Source organism: Microtus pennsylvanicus, chromosome 14, assembly GCF_037038515.1.
Source record: "Microtus pennsylvanicus isolate mMicPen1 chromosome 14, mMicPen1.hap1, whole genome shotgun sequence".
Lineage (NCBI taxonomy): Eukaryota > Metazoa > Chordata > Mammalia > Rodentia > Cricetidae > Microtus > Microtus pennsylvanicus.
In genome coordinates, this window is record NC_134592.1 from 39398455 (window position 1) to 39413286 (window position 14832).

The following is a 14832-nucleotide window of genomic DNA, read 5'->3' on the forward strand; positions in this document are numbered from 1 at the left end:
CATCTGGTTGGTAGCCCAAAAGAAAGCCTGCAGCTGGATGGTGGTGGTGCACACCTTTAATCCCAGCACTCAGGAGGCAGAGGTAAACAGATCTCTCTGAGTTTGAGGCCAGCCTGGTCTACAAGAGCTAGTTCCAAGACAGGCTCCAAAGCTACGGTGAAACCCTGACTCAAAAAACAGAACAAAACAAAAAAACAAATATAAAAACGAAAGCCTGCTACACCGGCCAGCGAATAAAACTGTCTCAAAAACAATGTGGACAAACCTAAGACCACCATTTGAATTATCTCTGGCCACTACACATAATCAGGCATAAACACATACAAAACACACAATAATAAAATAAGTACTTGGTATATTAAGTAAGAAATTATTTTATGATTTCTGTAACTTAAATTTGGTTTAGATCTGTCTCCTTTGAAAAAACAAGTATTAAACCCCCTAAAAGAAATGTACTATTAATGTACTATTCTGATAATAACCCAAGGCTCGGGAAGCATTACAGGAGAAGGGGCAGAAATATTCTAAGGGCCAGTGGTCAGGGGGCGTCAAATAAAACATGTTCAGCTGGGCATGACAAGACTACCAGAGGGGCTGGAGAGATGGCTCAGCGGTTAAGAGCATTGCCTGCTCTTCCAAAGGTCCTGAGTTCAATTCCCAGCAACCACATGGTGGCTTACAACCATCTGTAGTGAGGTTTGGTGCCCTCTTCTGGCCTGCAGACATACATGGAAGGAATGCTCCATACATAATAAATACTTAAATATATATATATATATATATATATATATATATATATATATATATATGTATATCTACCAGAGTCTAGCGTAAAAGGGGAGGGGCTCATGATCCCCACCCCTAACTGAAGAGCTCCTGACAGCTGATGGATGGAGGGGGGGCAGTCAGTTTTCTTTCAGGGTGTAGCTCCTGGTAGGTCTACCTCACTCCAGGGGACTACCTCATAACTATGAGCAAACGGACAGCACAAATTGGACTCTGGGAATTATATTTAAAAAAGAAAAAGAAAAGAAAAGAGGAGGAGAAGGGAGGGGAGGGTACGGGAGGGGAGGGGAGGGGAGGGGAGGGGAGAAGAGAAGAGAAGAGAGGAGAGGAGAGGAGAACATGAAATTGAGAGAGGATGGGCAGGAAAAGGGTGGACTTGGGAGGATTTGGGGAGGACTAGGAGGCAAATATGATCAAAATACATTGCATAAAATCCTCAAATAATAAAAATATTATACAGGGTTTTTAAAGTGATGATATGAAGAATCTTCACAAGAGAAACTAGCAATATGCCCAGAGGGTGAAGCTGCTTGCGGTCAAGCTTGATGATCCGAGTTGAATTCCCAGGGTCCACATGATGGAAAGAACCTGGCTACCAGTTACCCTCTAATCTCTACGTGTGTGTTATCACACACACACACACACACACACACACACACACACACAGTTCACATCCAAAAGAATCTTCACTAGAAATATGTTTATAGGATTCAGCCACTATTTACCAGTGTTTACACATTTAAGGATTTCTTAGAAGAAGAGGATTCGTTATTCCAGTCTTCCCACATGGATACTGTCAGGGGAAGGATTTAACACAGGAGCAGAGATGAAAGACAGAATCAATCTATTGCTAAGAGCCCCAGGGATCAGTGCAAAACCCTACACAGGGCCACAGAGCGACCGCAGCCTCTCTATTCTCCTGGAGGCCTACTCCACAGTGGGTCCCTTTGTAGCATCTCTCAGTAGATACTTTATCCAAACCCAGCTGGCAGGCAGAACACTTGTTATGGCTTCACTGAGCAAGGAAAGCAGGCAGCTTTTACCTTAGATATGTGTTGGCTAGATGGAGGGTGTTGTCCCACTGGCTGCTGAGATCCGTAAGGGTCTCCTGAACCAATGGGGCCTCACAGTGTTTAGCTTCTCTCATCACCATTTGGATTTTGGCGTCTCCTTCAGACTTCAGTAAAATGATTTCCTGGAAGTACAAAGGCGCTATCACTTCATCTGGGTGACTTCCAGATATCAGATATGAAATCTTTTCATGACTTATTCCATGAGACTAACTGTAGAGTCTATTTGATAATAACACTTTCATTTTTGTAGATGTTCCAAAGATGGAGACACACCCCTCCTTCACAGGTGATTCTTTTGTTTGTTTGTTTGTTTTTTGAGACAGGGCTTCTCTGTGAAACAGTCCTGGCTGTCCTGGAACTCACTCTGTAGACCAGGATGGTCTCTAACTCAGTGAGATCTGCCTACTTCTGCCTCCCAAGTGCTGGGATTAAAAGACGTGCGCCACCTTGGCCCGGCTACACAGTTAATTCTTAATAAATACATGATAGTTTGAACTAACTACATTCCTGCTCACCCTTGACTTTCAAAAACCTCCACAAATTCTCCTTCCTGGCCACTTCTTAATATTGATGTGGAGGGTCAGAGGTAACAATTTAACAGTTATTGGCACATATCTGAGGAGAGACTTGTGGCTTCCCATAGGAAAATTGTCCTTCCTACCAATTCCCAGTTCTCTTTCCTTCCTTTGCTCCAATTAAATAGAGTTCTTGTCTTGGAAGCAACTACTCAGGACAGTCAGCTAAAACGGTGTCTGGAGACGTATTCCAGCGCTCAGTCTCACCAAACCCTTGTACCTCATTACTCCCTGTGGCTTCTTCCTGCCAGGATGCCCCCACCGAGGGGACCCCAACACACACCTGAACTGTTCTCCTGGCAGGTTTTAACGAGTCATGTTTAGTGACTCTCCTCTTGGATGGAGAGGCAGGTTCAGAGAAACCTCATTCTCCTGTACCCACTGTGTAGCCTGTGAGGCTTTATGAGCCCAGTTACCGACTCCCACGATTCCTCTCCAGCCCTGCACTCCACATTGCTGAGTCTTCGGCTCTCCGGACATGGATGTCTTTGTATCCTCCCATCCTCCCCCCTTGCTGTGCTCTGACTAGAGCCTTTTTTCTACCTGCTACAAGGGATGATGAATAATTGACCATTGCCCTCTTGAAGAGAATGCCATACATTTCCTCTTTCATATGCATTAAATTAATTTTAGATCCATAACCACCCGTCATTTTTTAAGCTCAGCGGCTTGAATTGCTTCAGCCATCCCCCCATGATCTTAGTTTCTATTAAGAAAGGAATTGTTGCAGTTCGCCTCCGAAGCTTGCAAAATGAGAGTTCACTCTGACCTCTCAAATTTGGTTTCCACGGTTATACCTTTATTTTTTGGATTCTTTCTTCGAGTGGCATTTTGCCTTCTGATGAATTTAGAGCCATAAGGGACTCTTTAATCTCTTTTATCCAGTGAGCTACATCATGTACGAGATCATTAAAGCTCTGGTCTTCGGCGGGTGCCGACTTATCCTCTTCCTCAATTTCGTGTAATTGTCTCAATAAAGTCTGGTATCTATCAATCAGTTGTGTTGATTCTTTGATTGTCTCTTCTCCTCCCGTAAGCCCATGCTCCTTCAGAGAGTCGTTCATCCGGGCCACACTCTCAAACTGCTCCCTGTAATTTCCAAATACCACTGTCAGTTTAGCGGTGCCCAGTGGAAAAAGCATGTTACCAAATAATACGTTTCAATCGAGATCGCCATACCTCTTCCTAGTTAGCGCTTGGTAAAACAGATCTGTCTTCTCTCCCAACGGCTCCATTTCCTTCCACTTCTCTTCTTGATTAGTCAACCACTTACTTAGGCTTCTGCAATCATCGTCCAATCTGCAAGACCAATTCACAGATTGGGACATAAGGAAAGATGACCACATCAAAGACAGGACGGCAATACACCAACTAGATTGTTACTGCTTTTCTTTCAAACCTTAACTACGTACATATCCAAACTTGAATAATTATTGCCTAGATTGCAATAGAATTCATAGGGGAAAAGAACCAAACAAATGCAGGAAATCGACAGAAACAACGAGTGGACTCTGCTCTGGACCATTGCCATCTTAGATAACTCAAAGATTGCCGTCAAGTTTTCTATTCCCAGCACTGAACCTGCATTTAGAAGTGCAGTCAGTGTCTGGGAAGTACAGCTCAAAGGTAGAATGCTTGCTGTGAGGTCTGGGATTTTATACCGGTGGGGAGAGGGGCAGGGAGGCTGGAGAGAGCACTCAGCAGGTAAGAGCACTTGTTGCTCTTTGAGAGGAGCTGGGTTCAATTCCCAGCACCCACATGGCAGCTCACAACCATCCATAACTCCAGTTCCCAGGGATCTGACATCCTCTTCTGGTCTCCATGAATCCCAGGCACATACATGGTGCACAAGCATACATGTAGGCAAACACATAAGTATTTTTAAATGTATGCTTTACTTTTCTGCATGAGTGAGTTCCAAACCCACGGAATCCAAATGACAACAGATCAAAATGATTTGACAACAAATAGTGTTTGCATTGGAATGTACGTGAAGCCTTTTTTCTTTCTCGTCCACATTCCTTAAACACGTAGTATAACAACAATTTATATAGCACGTACACTGCATCAGTTATTTTAAGTAATCTGCAGATGATTTAAATAAAATATATGGGAGAATATGCATTGAGTACTGCACGTACCACACAATTTACAAAAAGGGCTTGAGCACCCACGGGGATCCCGAGAACCAGTTCCCGAGAGATAGCGAGGAACCTACTTCACTTGGGAGATTTGTATGCACTGAATATCCTGGCATATGCTGTCCATGGTGAGCTAGAAGTCATTACTAGAGTATCTTTAGGTGACGTTGTTTATTTCCTACCTCAGGAGCTGCTTCAGGGAGTCTGTCAGCTCCCTGGCTCGGGCCTGGCATGCCGACTCCAAGTTTTCTAACTCCAGTTCTTGACTGCCAAGCCAGCTATTAAGCTCTTTCACACGAGCTTTGGGTAGGAGCATCTTCACGTGCTGTAGGACAGTCTCCACCTGCTGGATCTGACTAGTTCCTCCTCCTAGTGTCAAGAAATCCTTAAGGAACACAAGAAATCCATTATATCTACGATGAAGTCAAAATGCGTCTGCCACCCCTGGCATTTTTGCAAACCTGTACTTATGCATTGTTCTTTCCAACTGCCCCTCCAGAAGGGCTAGGAAGACGTGGCTGACTCCAATGAAAGATCATTTTTCGATAGCTCGTGTGTGTGTGTGTGTGTGTGTGTGTGTGTGTGTGTGTGTGCGTGCGTGCGTGCGTGTGTGCATGTGCGTCTCTGCATTGGCATCTGACTTTCTGGGGCCTACATCTAGCATAAATAATGCAGTACCACTATGATGTTCACACAGGAACAAGACGGAGAAAGCTAACATCTCCTATCTTGGTGATGCTTCACGTCTCATAAATATTTTCTTCCATCTTCCATCTGCTGATCCATATGTGAAACTGAACAGATTATTCTCCCTTTACTTTTGCCCAGATTCACAAGTTTCAACGTCTGACATCATTTCTGAAGCCCATGAAATGAGCAAAAATAAAGGTGAGAAGTGATGCCATGATACATTCTGAACCCCGGTACTGATGACCAATTAAATATAGAGAGCTGTATGATGTATTTTAGAAAACACCTTTCTAAGTACACAGGACATCAATACAGGGAATGAGGCCCCAATCAAGCAAGGTTGCTAAACAGACTGGCAGTAATCATCTGGGAGAATATTGTTATGGCATATGAAAACACACCACCATTTTTAAAGCAAGGACTTAAGCATCCATGGGTGTTGATAGCCTGGAATTAAAGAAGTTAAAGGGAAGTTTCTGGAGCTACCAAAAAGCCTAATATTTAAACAAAGGCAGGAGGCCCAGTTATTGGAGTCAGAGAGAAAGGCAGGAGAATTGCAGAAACACAAGGGCTCAGGGTCAGCCCAGACAACATTGTGAAACTTCTCTCAAACAGCTTAGTTTAGTACGTTTGGACAGAAGTATCTTACAGAAAGTTTTTGCAGCTTTTGTTCCATGCTCAGTTTTGTTTCTGGTGGTTCAAAACACTCCTTAAGGTTCATTTGGATGTTGCTGAACCAGTCGTTAAAGTTCTTACACTGGTCTGTAGGAGAAAAGAAAAGAGTTCTGTATACTCATTCAAACAGGATGTCGTATACCTTGATAGATGAGAGACTAGGAACTTGTTTTCCACAGCAGACAAAGCCATGATGTGTTCTGAACCCCAGTGCTGAGAAGCAATTGAATATAGAAAGTGATAAGATATATTTTTGGAACCAACACCTTTCCGAGCACATGGGACATCCAAAGACACCTGCAAGGGCAGCATGCTCACAGGCATTCCCTTGACACATGGACCACGCGACCTCACTTGATGTGGGAAGTCCTTCTGTATATGTGTTGCTTTTATTGGTTAACGAATAAAGCTGTTTTGGCCAGTGGCTTAGCAGAATAGAACAAGGCAAGCAGACAGAAGAGGAAAGAAGGCAAAGTCAGGGAGATGACATGTAGCTGCCGGAGAAGACAGATGTGCCCCAGAACTTTGCCCAGTAAGCCACAGCCATGTGGTGATACATAGATTAATAGAAATGGGTTAATTTAAGATGTAAGAGCTAGCTAGAAATATGCTTAAGCTATTGGACAAACAGTATAGCAATTAATATAGTTTCTGTGTGATTATTCAGGTCTGGGCTGCCAGGATTGAATGAGTGGCCTTGGCCAACACCCAGTGACTACAAAGTACAGATTTGAGGCTGGAAGAAATGGATATCACTTACACCAGACCCTAACAGTGTTTGCCCCAAAGGATTTACCAAAATATTACTCCTTTAAATACAGATCGTGTAAGCCATCTATTAGTCAAATTTAGATTGGTCTTTGGACCCACAGGGCCATGAGCAGCTTCCTATTTCAAGATAGCCAGAAACAAAGTCTGAGACACATGACACTCACCGGTCAAGAACGTGGAAAAGTGATCTTGCAGAGCGCTCTTCTTGGTGTGGAATAAGTCGCTGACACTTGCGTACTGTCTTTTCAGTTCAGAGAGCTCTGGAGTGAGACACCCGATTTGATTCTCAAGCACTGTCATGCTGTGCTTCTGCTGGAGGATCTGCTGCTGGATCTCCTGCACACAGAACAGACCAGTCATTGCATCCTGACACCAGCTCGCTTCACCCACAGCGCATGAACTCTTGGCTGTCTTCGTGTCTGTGTGCACATGTAAGTACGTGTGTGTACATGTATGTATGCACGTGTGTGTGCGTGTACATGGAAGCCAGAGGCCAACCTCGGATACCCTCTTTGGTTATTCTGTACCTCATCATTAGTGTTATTTTTATTGCAATCACTGACTAGCTAGGTTAGCTGGCCAGTATTGCCTCATTCCTGCTCCCCCTGCTGGCTTAAAACAACAACAACAAAACCCTGGATGTGCCAGGGATTTGAACTTGGGTCCCTCTGCTCACACAGCAAGGGCTTTGACAACGGAGCCATCTCCCAGACTTCAGAGGTTTTCATTATTTTTTAATTCCAAACAATTTTCAATTGAGTGACTTTGTTTCTATTCCATAGTTGATTTATAGTACAAGGCAATTTCCTCTTTTACACTCATGTATTCATTTGACCTGTATGTGTCACACACATGTGTGTGCCATTGTGTACATGTGAAATGTCATGTGACTTCAGGGGACTGAATTCAGATCATCAGGCTTGGGGTAACTGCTGAGCTTTCTCACTGGCCCACAATACAGGTTTTTTTCTGTCCTTCCTTCCTTCCCTTCTTCCTTCCTCTCTCCCTTCCTTCCTTTCTTCCTTCCTCCCTCTCTCCCTCTCTCCCTCTCTCCCTCTCTCCCTCTCTCCCTCCCTCCCTCCATCCCTCCCTCCCTTCCTTCCCTCCCTCCCTCCCTAGAAACTGACTCCCTATTTTCACTAAGTACAGAAGGCCAAAAATCACTAAAAGTGTTAGCGGCGCGGGAAGAAACCTCAGTGGTAGGGGCGCTTGCATAACATGAACTAGGTTCACTCACTAGTACCATGTATTTTAAAGAATAAAAAGAAGTGTAACAACAGCTCTGAACACAGGAAAGGGGTGGCTGGGTGGTACCTCGAGCTTCGTGAAGATCTCCAGGCTGTCGGAGGGAGATAAGGCGTTCAGGAGGGACTCAGTCATCCCCATCTGGGTCTTGGCTTGGTCCAGATCCTCCCTCAGCTCAGCTGTGTTCCCACTGGGCACGTAGCTATTGGAGTCTCCTGTGATGAACCTTTTTACATCTCTCATCTTGCTCAGGACGGAGGACTCCATGACCTGAAATCACAAAACACACGACACCTGCTGTAAGAAGCTCCATCTCAGCGGCCCTTGGGCAACTGCTTACTGCAGAGCAAGCTGACACGCTTCATCCCAGAGTGAAATATGTTCTTATCATTCGCTAAAACTGCCTTAAAAAAAAAAGAAAACAAGAACTAAGGCCGGTGTGGTATTACATGCTTTTAATCCCAACAGGAGGGAGGCAGAGGGAGGCAGAGGGAGGCGGGTCTCTGAGTTCGAGGCCAGCCTGGTCTCCAGAGTGAGTTCTAGGTCAGCCAGGGATACACAAAGAAACCCTGTCTTAAAAAAAAAAAATAGCCAGGCAGTGGTGGTGCATGCCTTTAATTCCAGCACTCGGGGAGGCAGAGGCAGATAGATAAATCTCTGTGAGTTCAAGGCCAGCCTGGTCTATAGAGTGAGTTCCAGGACAGCCAAAGAAACCCTGTCTCGAAAAACAAAACTAGAACAAAAAGAGAAAAAGAAGAAAATAGAAATAGACATTTTCTAAGACAATAATTGGAATCTTTCTCCCCAAATACATTGTATCTAGCATGCAAACTGAATTCTTACAGCATGAAAGAAAACATATTTTGAAACACATAAATAAGATTAAAATGTATAGAGAACATTAAATAGTCTTGTCTTGTTTAGAAACAGGATCTTACTACATAGTCCACACTAGCCTCAAACTCATGATCCTCCGGCTGCAGCCTCCCAAGTGCTGGGGTTAAAAGCATATCCTACATCACTGGCCAGCACTGATGATGTGTCCAGCAGGTGGTGAGCACCTCGTACACAGACTGAAGAGTAAGCAACTTGGCCAGGATCACAAAACCAGTAAGTTGCACAGACAAGATGCCACCCGCAAAGCCTGTCCAGAAGGTCATGTGTAAACACTATGACCTTTCATCCAAATGATATTGAGATTAAATATCTTCACACAACGGAAAAATCGCACCCGAGGCAATTTCTGTCTCTACCTAGCAGTTAATGAATGACACGGAAATCGTTCAAGACATATTCTCCTCCCTGCACACACATAGGAAAACCACTGTCAGTTTACATGGTTACCACAGCCACCATTTCTCCGCACACAGCAGGCCAGTAAGAGGGCAAACGGGGAGAAGAAGGCAAGAGCGCAATATTCTCACACTGGATGCGGACCACGCAACCACTTACGCTGATTCTAAATTTTAATTGCAGTACATAGGTAATCATTCTAATTTCATTTTCTACTTAAATTTAGAATGCGTGGATTATGGATGCTGTCTTGGGAGGCACGGAGAACCTTCCATTGAGACTGGCATCGAAATTCCCATACCTGTAGCTCAAGTGGCTTCTCGTTACTTTGAAGCAGCAACTGTATGTCAGCCAATCTTCTGGAAAATTCTGAAGCTTGCTCCTCGTGGACTTTTAACTCTTCCTAAAACAGAAGTTTTTAAAGAAGAATCCTTTTATTTCATCTTACTTTCAGGCACCTGTGATTATTAGTCGATGTACAGAAACTTGAAGATACTCTTCTTCTAATAGTTCGTTTTTTAATGTTCCGGGGAGTAACAAACCCAAGTGCCTTAGGGATGAGGCAAATGACAACCAAGGGAAGCATTCTCCTTTCAAGAAAACAGGAAGAATTAGACTTGTGCCATGAGGCTGTGTGTAGGTTGAAAAACATGGCCAATGTCTTGGCTACTCATGTATAAATTCTGAATGAGCATGCGCCCACTTGGAATCTGGCCCATCAGCTAGCTGTTTTTAATTTTGACTTCACATTTTCAAATAACCTATAATTTAAGATATATCTCAGCTGGGCAGTGGTGGCGCATGCCTTTAATCCCAGCACTCGGGAGGCAGAGGCAGGTGGATCTCTATGAGTTCGAGGCCAGCCTAGTCTACAAGAGCTAGTTCCAGGGCAGGCCCCAAAGCCACAGAGAAACCCTGTCTTGAAAAAAAAAAATTAAAAAAAAAAGACACATCTCTAAGACCCTTGGAGATGACTCACTTTATACTGTCCTAAGGACCCAAGAAATGAGAAATCAATGTCACATTTTTAAAACCTTTTCCCAACATGTAAAAATATACATAAATTAAAAATTGAATAAAATACAAGAATTTGGGAGACAATGAGATTTGAAGCATTAGATACATACACACATATTTTTAGACTCCATTGAATCACATTTAATGCCAGCATTTAGATATTTTCTGACCTAGTAAAGCACTGTGCAAATTAATGACATTAAACAAATAAGTAACCAGAAGAATTCCTAACTGTGGTGTGAGAAACTGAACTCAGAGCCTCAAGCATACTAGGTACACACTCTACCTCTGAGCTAGCCCAGAGACAGAAGCAGTTCTTCCCACAGCTAAAAGAGGCAGCTCAGATCCTTTCCCAATGCCAACTTGAGAGCAATGTTTAAAACCCAGCTCTCTTCTTGTTGCAATTCTTCCTCATTGAGGGTCATTGTGCCCACAAGAGGCCTTGGGTGTCTGTGAATCTGCAAGCATCTGCCTGGACTTCACAGGGCAATCGTCAGAGTTCAGAGCCCTCTCGGGGGGATAGTGAAAGAAATATGTTATCTCATCGGAACTTTTCAACTCTGCTGCAACAAACAAAGCAAACGAGGGCGCGTGGGCAAGGCACCTGCCTTAGCCAGGTTGAGTTACCTCCAGCCTTTCTCTGTCCTCCGCGGTCAGCTGATGTGACTCCAGCTTCCCAAGGATCTTCTCAGTCCACTCATCGATGCTGTTTTTTAAGTTGAAAAGTTTGTCCCACAAGGCCAGCGCTCGCCCAAGATTCTCACCGTATTCCTCTGTCTTCTCATTGACCTGCAGCCAGTTGTAGAAATGATGGATACAGTGTGGAGAACATTGCTCCAGTCACTTGTTTTGAAATAAAATCAAGTCTACCCTTAGTGGCCAATTTGTGAGTCATGCTTTCATATCTTATGTTGCCTGCCCTCTCTCTTGCGCGCGCGCACACACACACACACACACACACACACACACACACACACACACATCTGGAAGGCTTAATGTCTAACTCTGAGATGAAATTAATTCCTAAGTTACAAATAACATATTACTCTTTTTTTTATTACAAAGAATGCCAGCTTAACTTTTCAGTATCATAAGAATACTAAAGATGCTCTCCCCTAATATCAATTTGCAATGAAACAGAATTTTTAGTCAATGAACTTATCACATACATCCAGCCATCTGTCCACAATAGCATTAGCCTCTTTCTCAAACGGGGGCTCTTCAAAGGTTTTCATTTTATTTAGATGATATTGTAGATTTTTACAAATCTGATTTATCTTGTCTACAACTTCTAAATGTTCATTGAATTCTTCTTTGACAGTTTCAACCTGTTAAAAAAAAACAGCAAAAATATATTTTCGACATATTCAAAACATACATACAAAGAGAAGCGAGTGGAATGACAATTCTATTTTTTTTTAATTATTCAACCTAAACAATGACCATAAAGGCCAACAAGATGGATTAGTAAAGAAAGGTCCTTGCTGCCAAGCCTCACAGTCTTCTGTTTAATCTCCAGGACCCCGAGATGAAAGGACAAATGACCCTCCCTCCTCCACAGGTTATCCTTCACCTGTGTTCTCCAACATCCATGTGCGCCCATTCTCTACATAGATAAATATAAAATGAACAAAACAGATCACAGCACAAGTGGAAATGTTCTGCTTGCCCAATGGACACTTGTTGGAATTACTTTTCCCTTTAAAGATTTACTTAGGCTGGAGAGCGGGCTCAGCAGTTAACAGCTGCTCTTTTGGAGGACCCTGGTTAGAGTCTCCGCACACACATAGTGGCTCACAACTGCCTGTAACATCAGCTCCAAGTGATCTGACAGCCTCTTCTAGCATCTACAGTAGTGGTTCACAACCTTCCTGATGCTGCGACCCTTTAATACAGTTCCTCATGTTGTGATGACCCCCAACCATAAAATTATTTCCATTGTTACTCCATAACTGCGACTTTGCTTCTATTATGAATAGTAATGTAGAAATCTGTGTTTTCTGATGGTCTTGGGCGACCCTGGTGAAAGGGTCATAAGTTACCAGGGGTCGTGACCCACAGGTTGAGAACCACTGCTCTGCAGACAGTGGGTATAAAAGTGGTACACAAACATACATGGAGGCAAAACTAATTAATTAAAAATCATTTAAAAATAAATAGGAAGTTTAATAAAACCACTTTCTAATAATCAAATGCATCAAGAAGACGACACATCATGCTGGTGACAGCTTGACAGCCCCGTGGCTTAAAGCTCAAGAGCCACTGGGAGAGGCATCATCGCGATGTAAGGTCATAGAGCAAACAGCATGGTGTATTCCTTTCTACCATGTAAATTCATAGAAAATAATGACATCTAGTGTCCAAAAGATGCTGTTCTCCTCAGCAATCCAGAGCGGGGATGAGTGAAGCCAGCAACACAGACGGGCGACTGGGGGATTTGGCTGGCTCAGCTTTACAGAAAATGAACACGGGAATTGGAATGCCCTCTTTGTTAGCAACAGAGAGATCTCCTACAATCTTCATGACTGCATGGGGCTCACTGGGACAGGAGCAGCGGGTGACCCTGGGTTCTGGGGAGCCACAGGCCCAGCAGTAAAGCCCAAACACAAGTGACCTGCTACCAACTTGGAAAAGGATTTATTTCTAGCTCTGATGATACTCTGGATAAATTAAGATACCTAGTGAAACTGTCACTACTAAATTCTTTTTTTAAAAGATTTATTTATTTATTTGTATACAATGTTCTGCCTGCAGGCCAGAAGGTACCAGATCTCATTACAGATGGTTGTGAGCCACCATGTGGTTGCTGGGAATTGAACTCAGGACCTCTGGAAAAACTGCTAGTGCTTTAAACCTCCGAACCATTTCTCCAGCCCCCTAGATTCTTTTAGAGCAAGCTTCAAAGGGGATTCATCACACCCTCTTTCCTGTCGGGCTCATCAGCCACGTCACCATGCAGGATGGCTCTTTGGCAGGGTGGACTCACCTCTGCAACCTTCTTCTTCAGGTTGTCCCTGCCCATGTAGGAAGCCTGCTGGGAGATGATGGCCTCTTCTTTTTGAATCAATGCTGTCAAGTTGTTTTTAAAATTCTGATACTGTTTTAACAGCTCCAGAACACTTCCACACTGTTCAAGGCTATGCAGGAAGCAAGGAGGGAGAAGAGCCTGAAAATAACGCTGTGTGTGCTGTAGAAACAACTTACGAGTCACACAGGACTCTCTCTCCACATGGCTTGGCCATACTACCAATAATGGTGATATAGCAAACAGATTGTATAAATAATCACCAGATTCGTACCTTTACTAATTATGTTAACATGTTAACACATGTAAGCTTTGGGAGATATACAGGATTACATGTCAACATACATAAGCTCTGGGGAGACATACAGGATTACATGTTAACACATCTAAGCTCTAGGAAATATACAGGATTACATGTCAACACATGTAAGCTCTGGGGAGCACATCTCAACAGGACCAGCTTTCCATCTCATCAACAACCATAAGACCCAGTGGAAAGACACCCCCTCCCTAACATGATCAGAGACTAATTTAAATCAGATTATTGCACAACCCACCTATGGGACAATCTATTCCACTCATTCTTAGGCTCAACCTTTTTAGAAAGTAAAATAGTTCAGAGAATATGGTGGCTAACTTGGTTTCTGGTATAACTAGGTACTACTGAGTTATAGAACTTTAAAAAGGAAGCCCTGATCTATGAAATTAAACTAGATCATACGCCACAGACAGGTTTGATCATGGCTTCCTTACACACAGGTTCCATCTGCATACAGGGCATGCTGAAGGGAGGGTGGGGAAAGGACCATAAGAGTCCAGAGATTTAAGGGAAGGTGCGTGGTGGCTCAGGGGCTTCCTGCAGCAAACAGGTCATATGCTTCCTGAAGGACACAGGGAGGGAAGTGGCCCCAGCCATAGAGGTGGGCACTGCCAGGATGTGCCAGCACTGCATGTGACAGATGGTGGCCTGAGAGCTCCAGCAGGAAGCCCTGTGTTTGCTTCTCGACGTCCAGGGGACACGGTTCCAAAACAAACACTTCAGAATGTTAACTACACAGACACATTTTCACACTCAGAAGCCATGCGTCTCTTACCACTCAGTGAGAGAGGCTTTTGTACTCTCCCACAAGGCTGCTGTATCTTGACACTGTTGAATCACCGTTTTCTCTTGGCCGTCTTTGAATTTCGGAAGGGAATTAGCCATTTGTTGTATGCGCATCTTCTCTTCTTCAAATCCATCTAGGTCCTTATCCAGCCTGAGTAATGATTTTTTCCTTGAGTATGGAATTAAAAAAAAAAATGTATGAGCCAACTGTTGATGTAGTTGATTCAACAAAAACCATGAGAAATGTCAGGATTGTGCTTTCCTTGTCCTCATGAGATTAATGATAAAATTAAAAATTCCCACTACAAAGGAATTCCTGAATAATAAGTACAGGAATGTATTCCTTCATTACAGAGATCAGACGGTTTCTTGTATTACCAGAATACTATTTGGCATTTTAATTAAATATAATAAAGATACAAAGCCATAAGCAACA

At 43.4% G+C, this 14832-nt stretch overlaps 1 protein-coding gene across 9 annotated transcripts in view; it reads right to left on the minus strand.

The window, feature by feature from the left end:
- Syne2 (spectrin repeat containing nuclear envelope protein 2) overlaps positions 1-14832 on the minus strand; it is a 297565-nt gene that overhangs the window by 156226 nt on the left and 126507 nt on the right. For all 9 annotated transcript variants that reach the window (XM_075947894.1, XM_075947893.1, XM_075947890.1 and 6 more), the window contains 12 exons: positions 14386-14565; positions 13253-13403; positions 11436-11594; positions 10894-11055; positions 9551-9652; positions 8026-8226; positions 6876-7047; positions 5915-6027; positions 4758-4960; positions 3614-3733; positions 3232-3523; positions 1830-1981 (listed from right to left, as the gene is read on the minus strand). In XM_075947894.1, the coding sequence (XP_075804009.1) occupies positions 1830-1981; positions 3232-3523; positions 3614-3733; positions 4758-4960; positions 5915-6027; positions 6876-7047; positions 8026-8226; positions 9551-9652; positions 10894-11055; positions 11436-11594; positions 13253-13403; positions 14386-14565 (2007 nt within the window). The remainder of the gene's footprint in view (positions 1-1829; positions 1982-3231; positions 3524-3613; positions 3734-4757; positions 4961-5914; positions 6028-6875; positions 7048-8025; positions 8227-9550; positions 9653-10893; positions 11056-11435; positions 11595-13252; positions 13404-14385; positions 14566-14832) is intronic.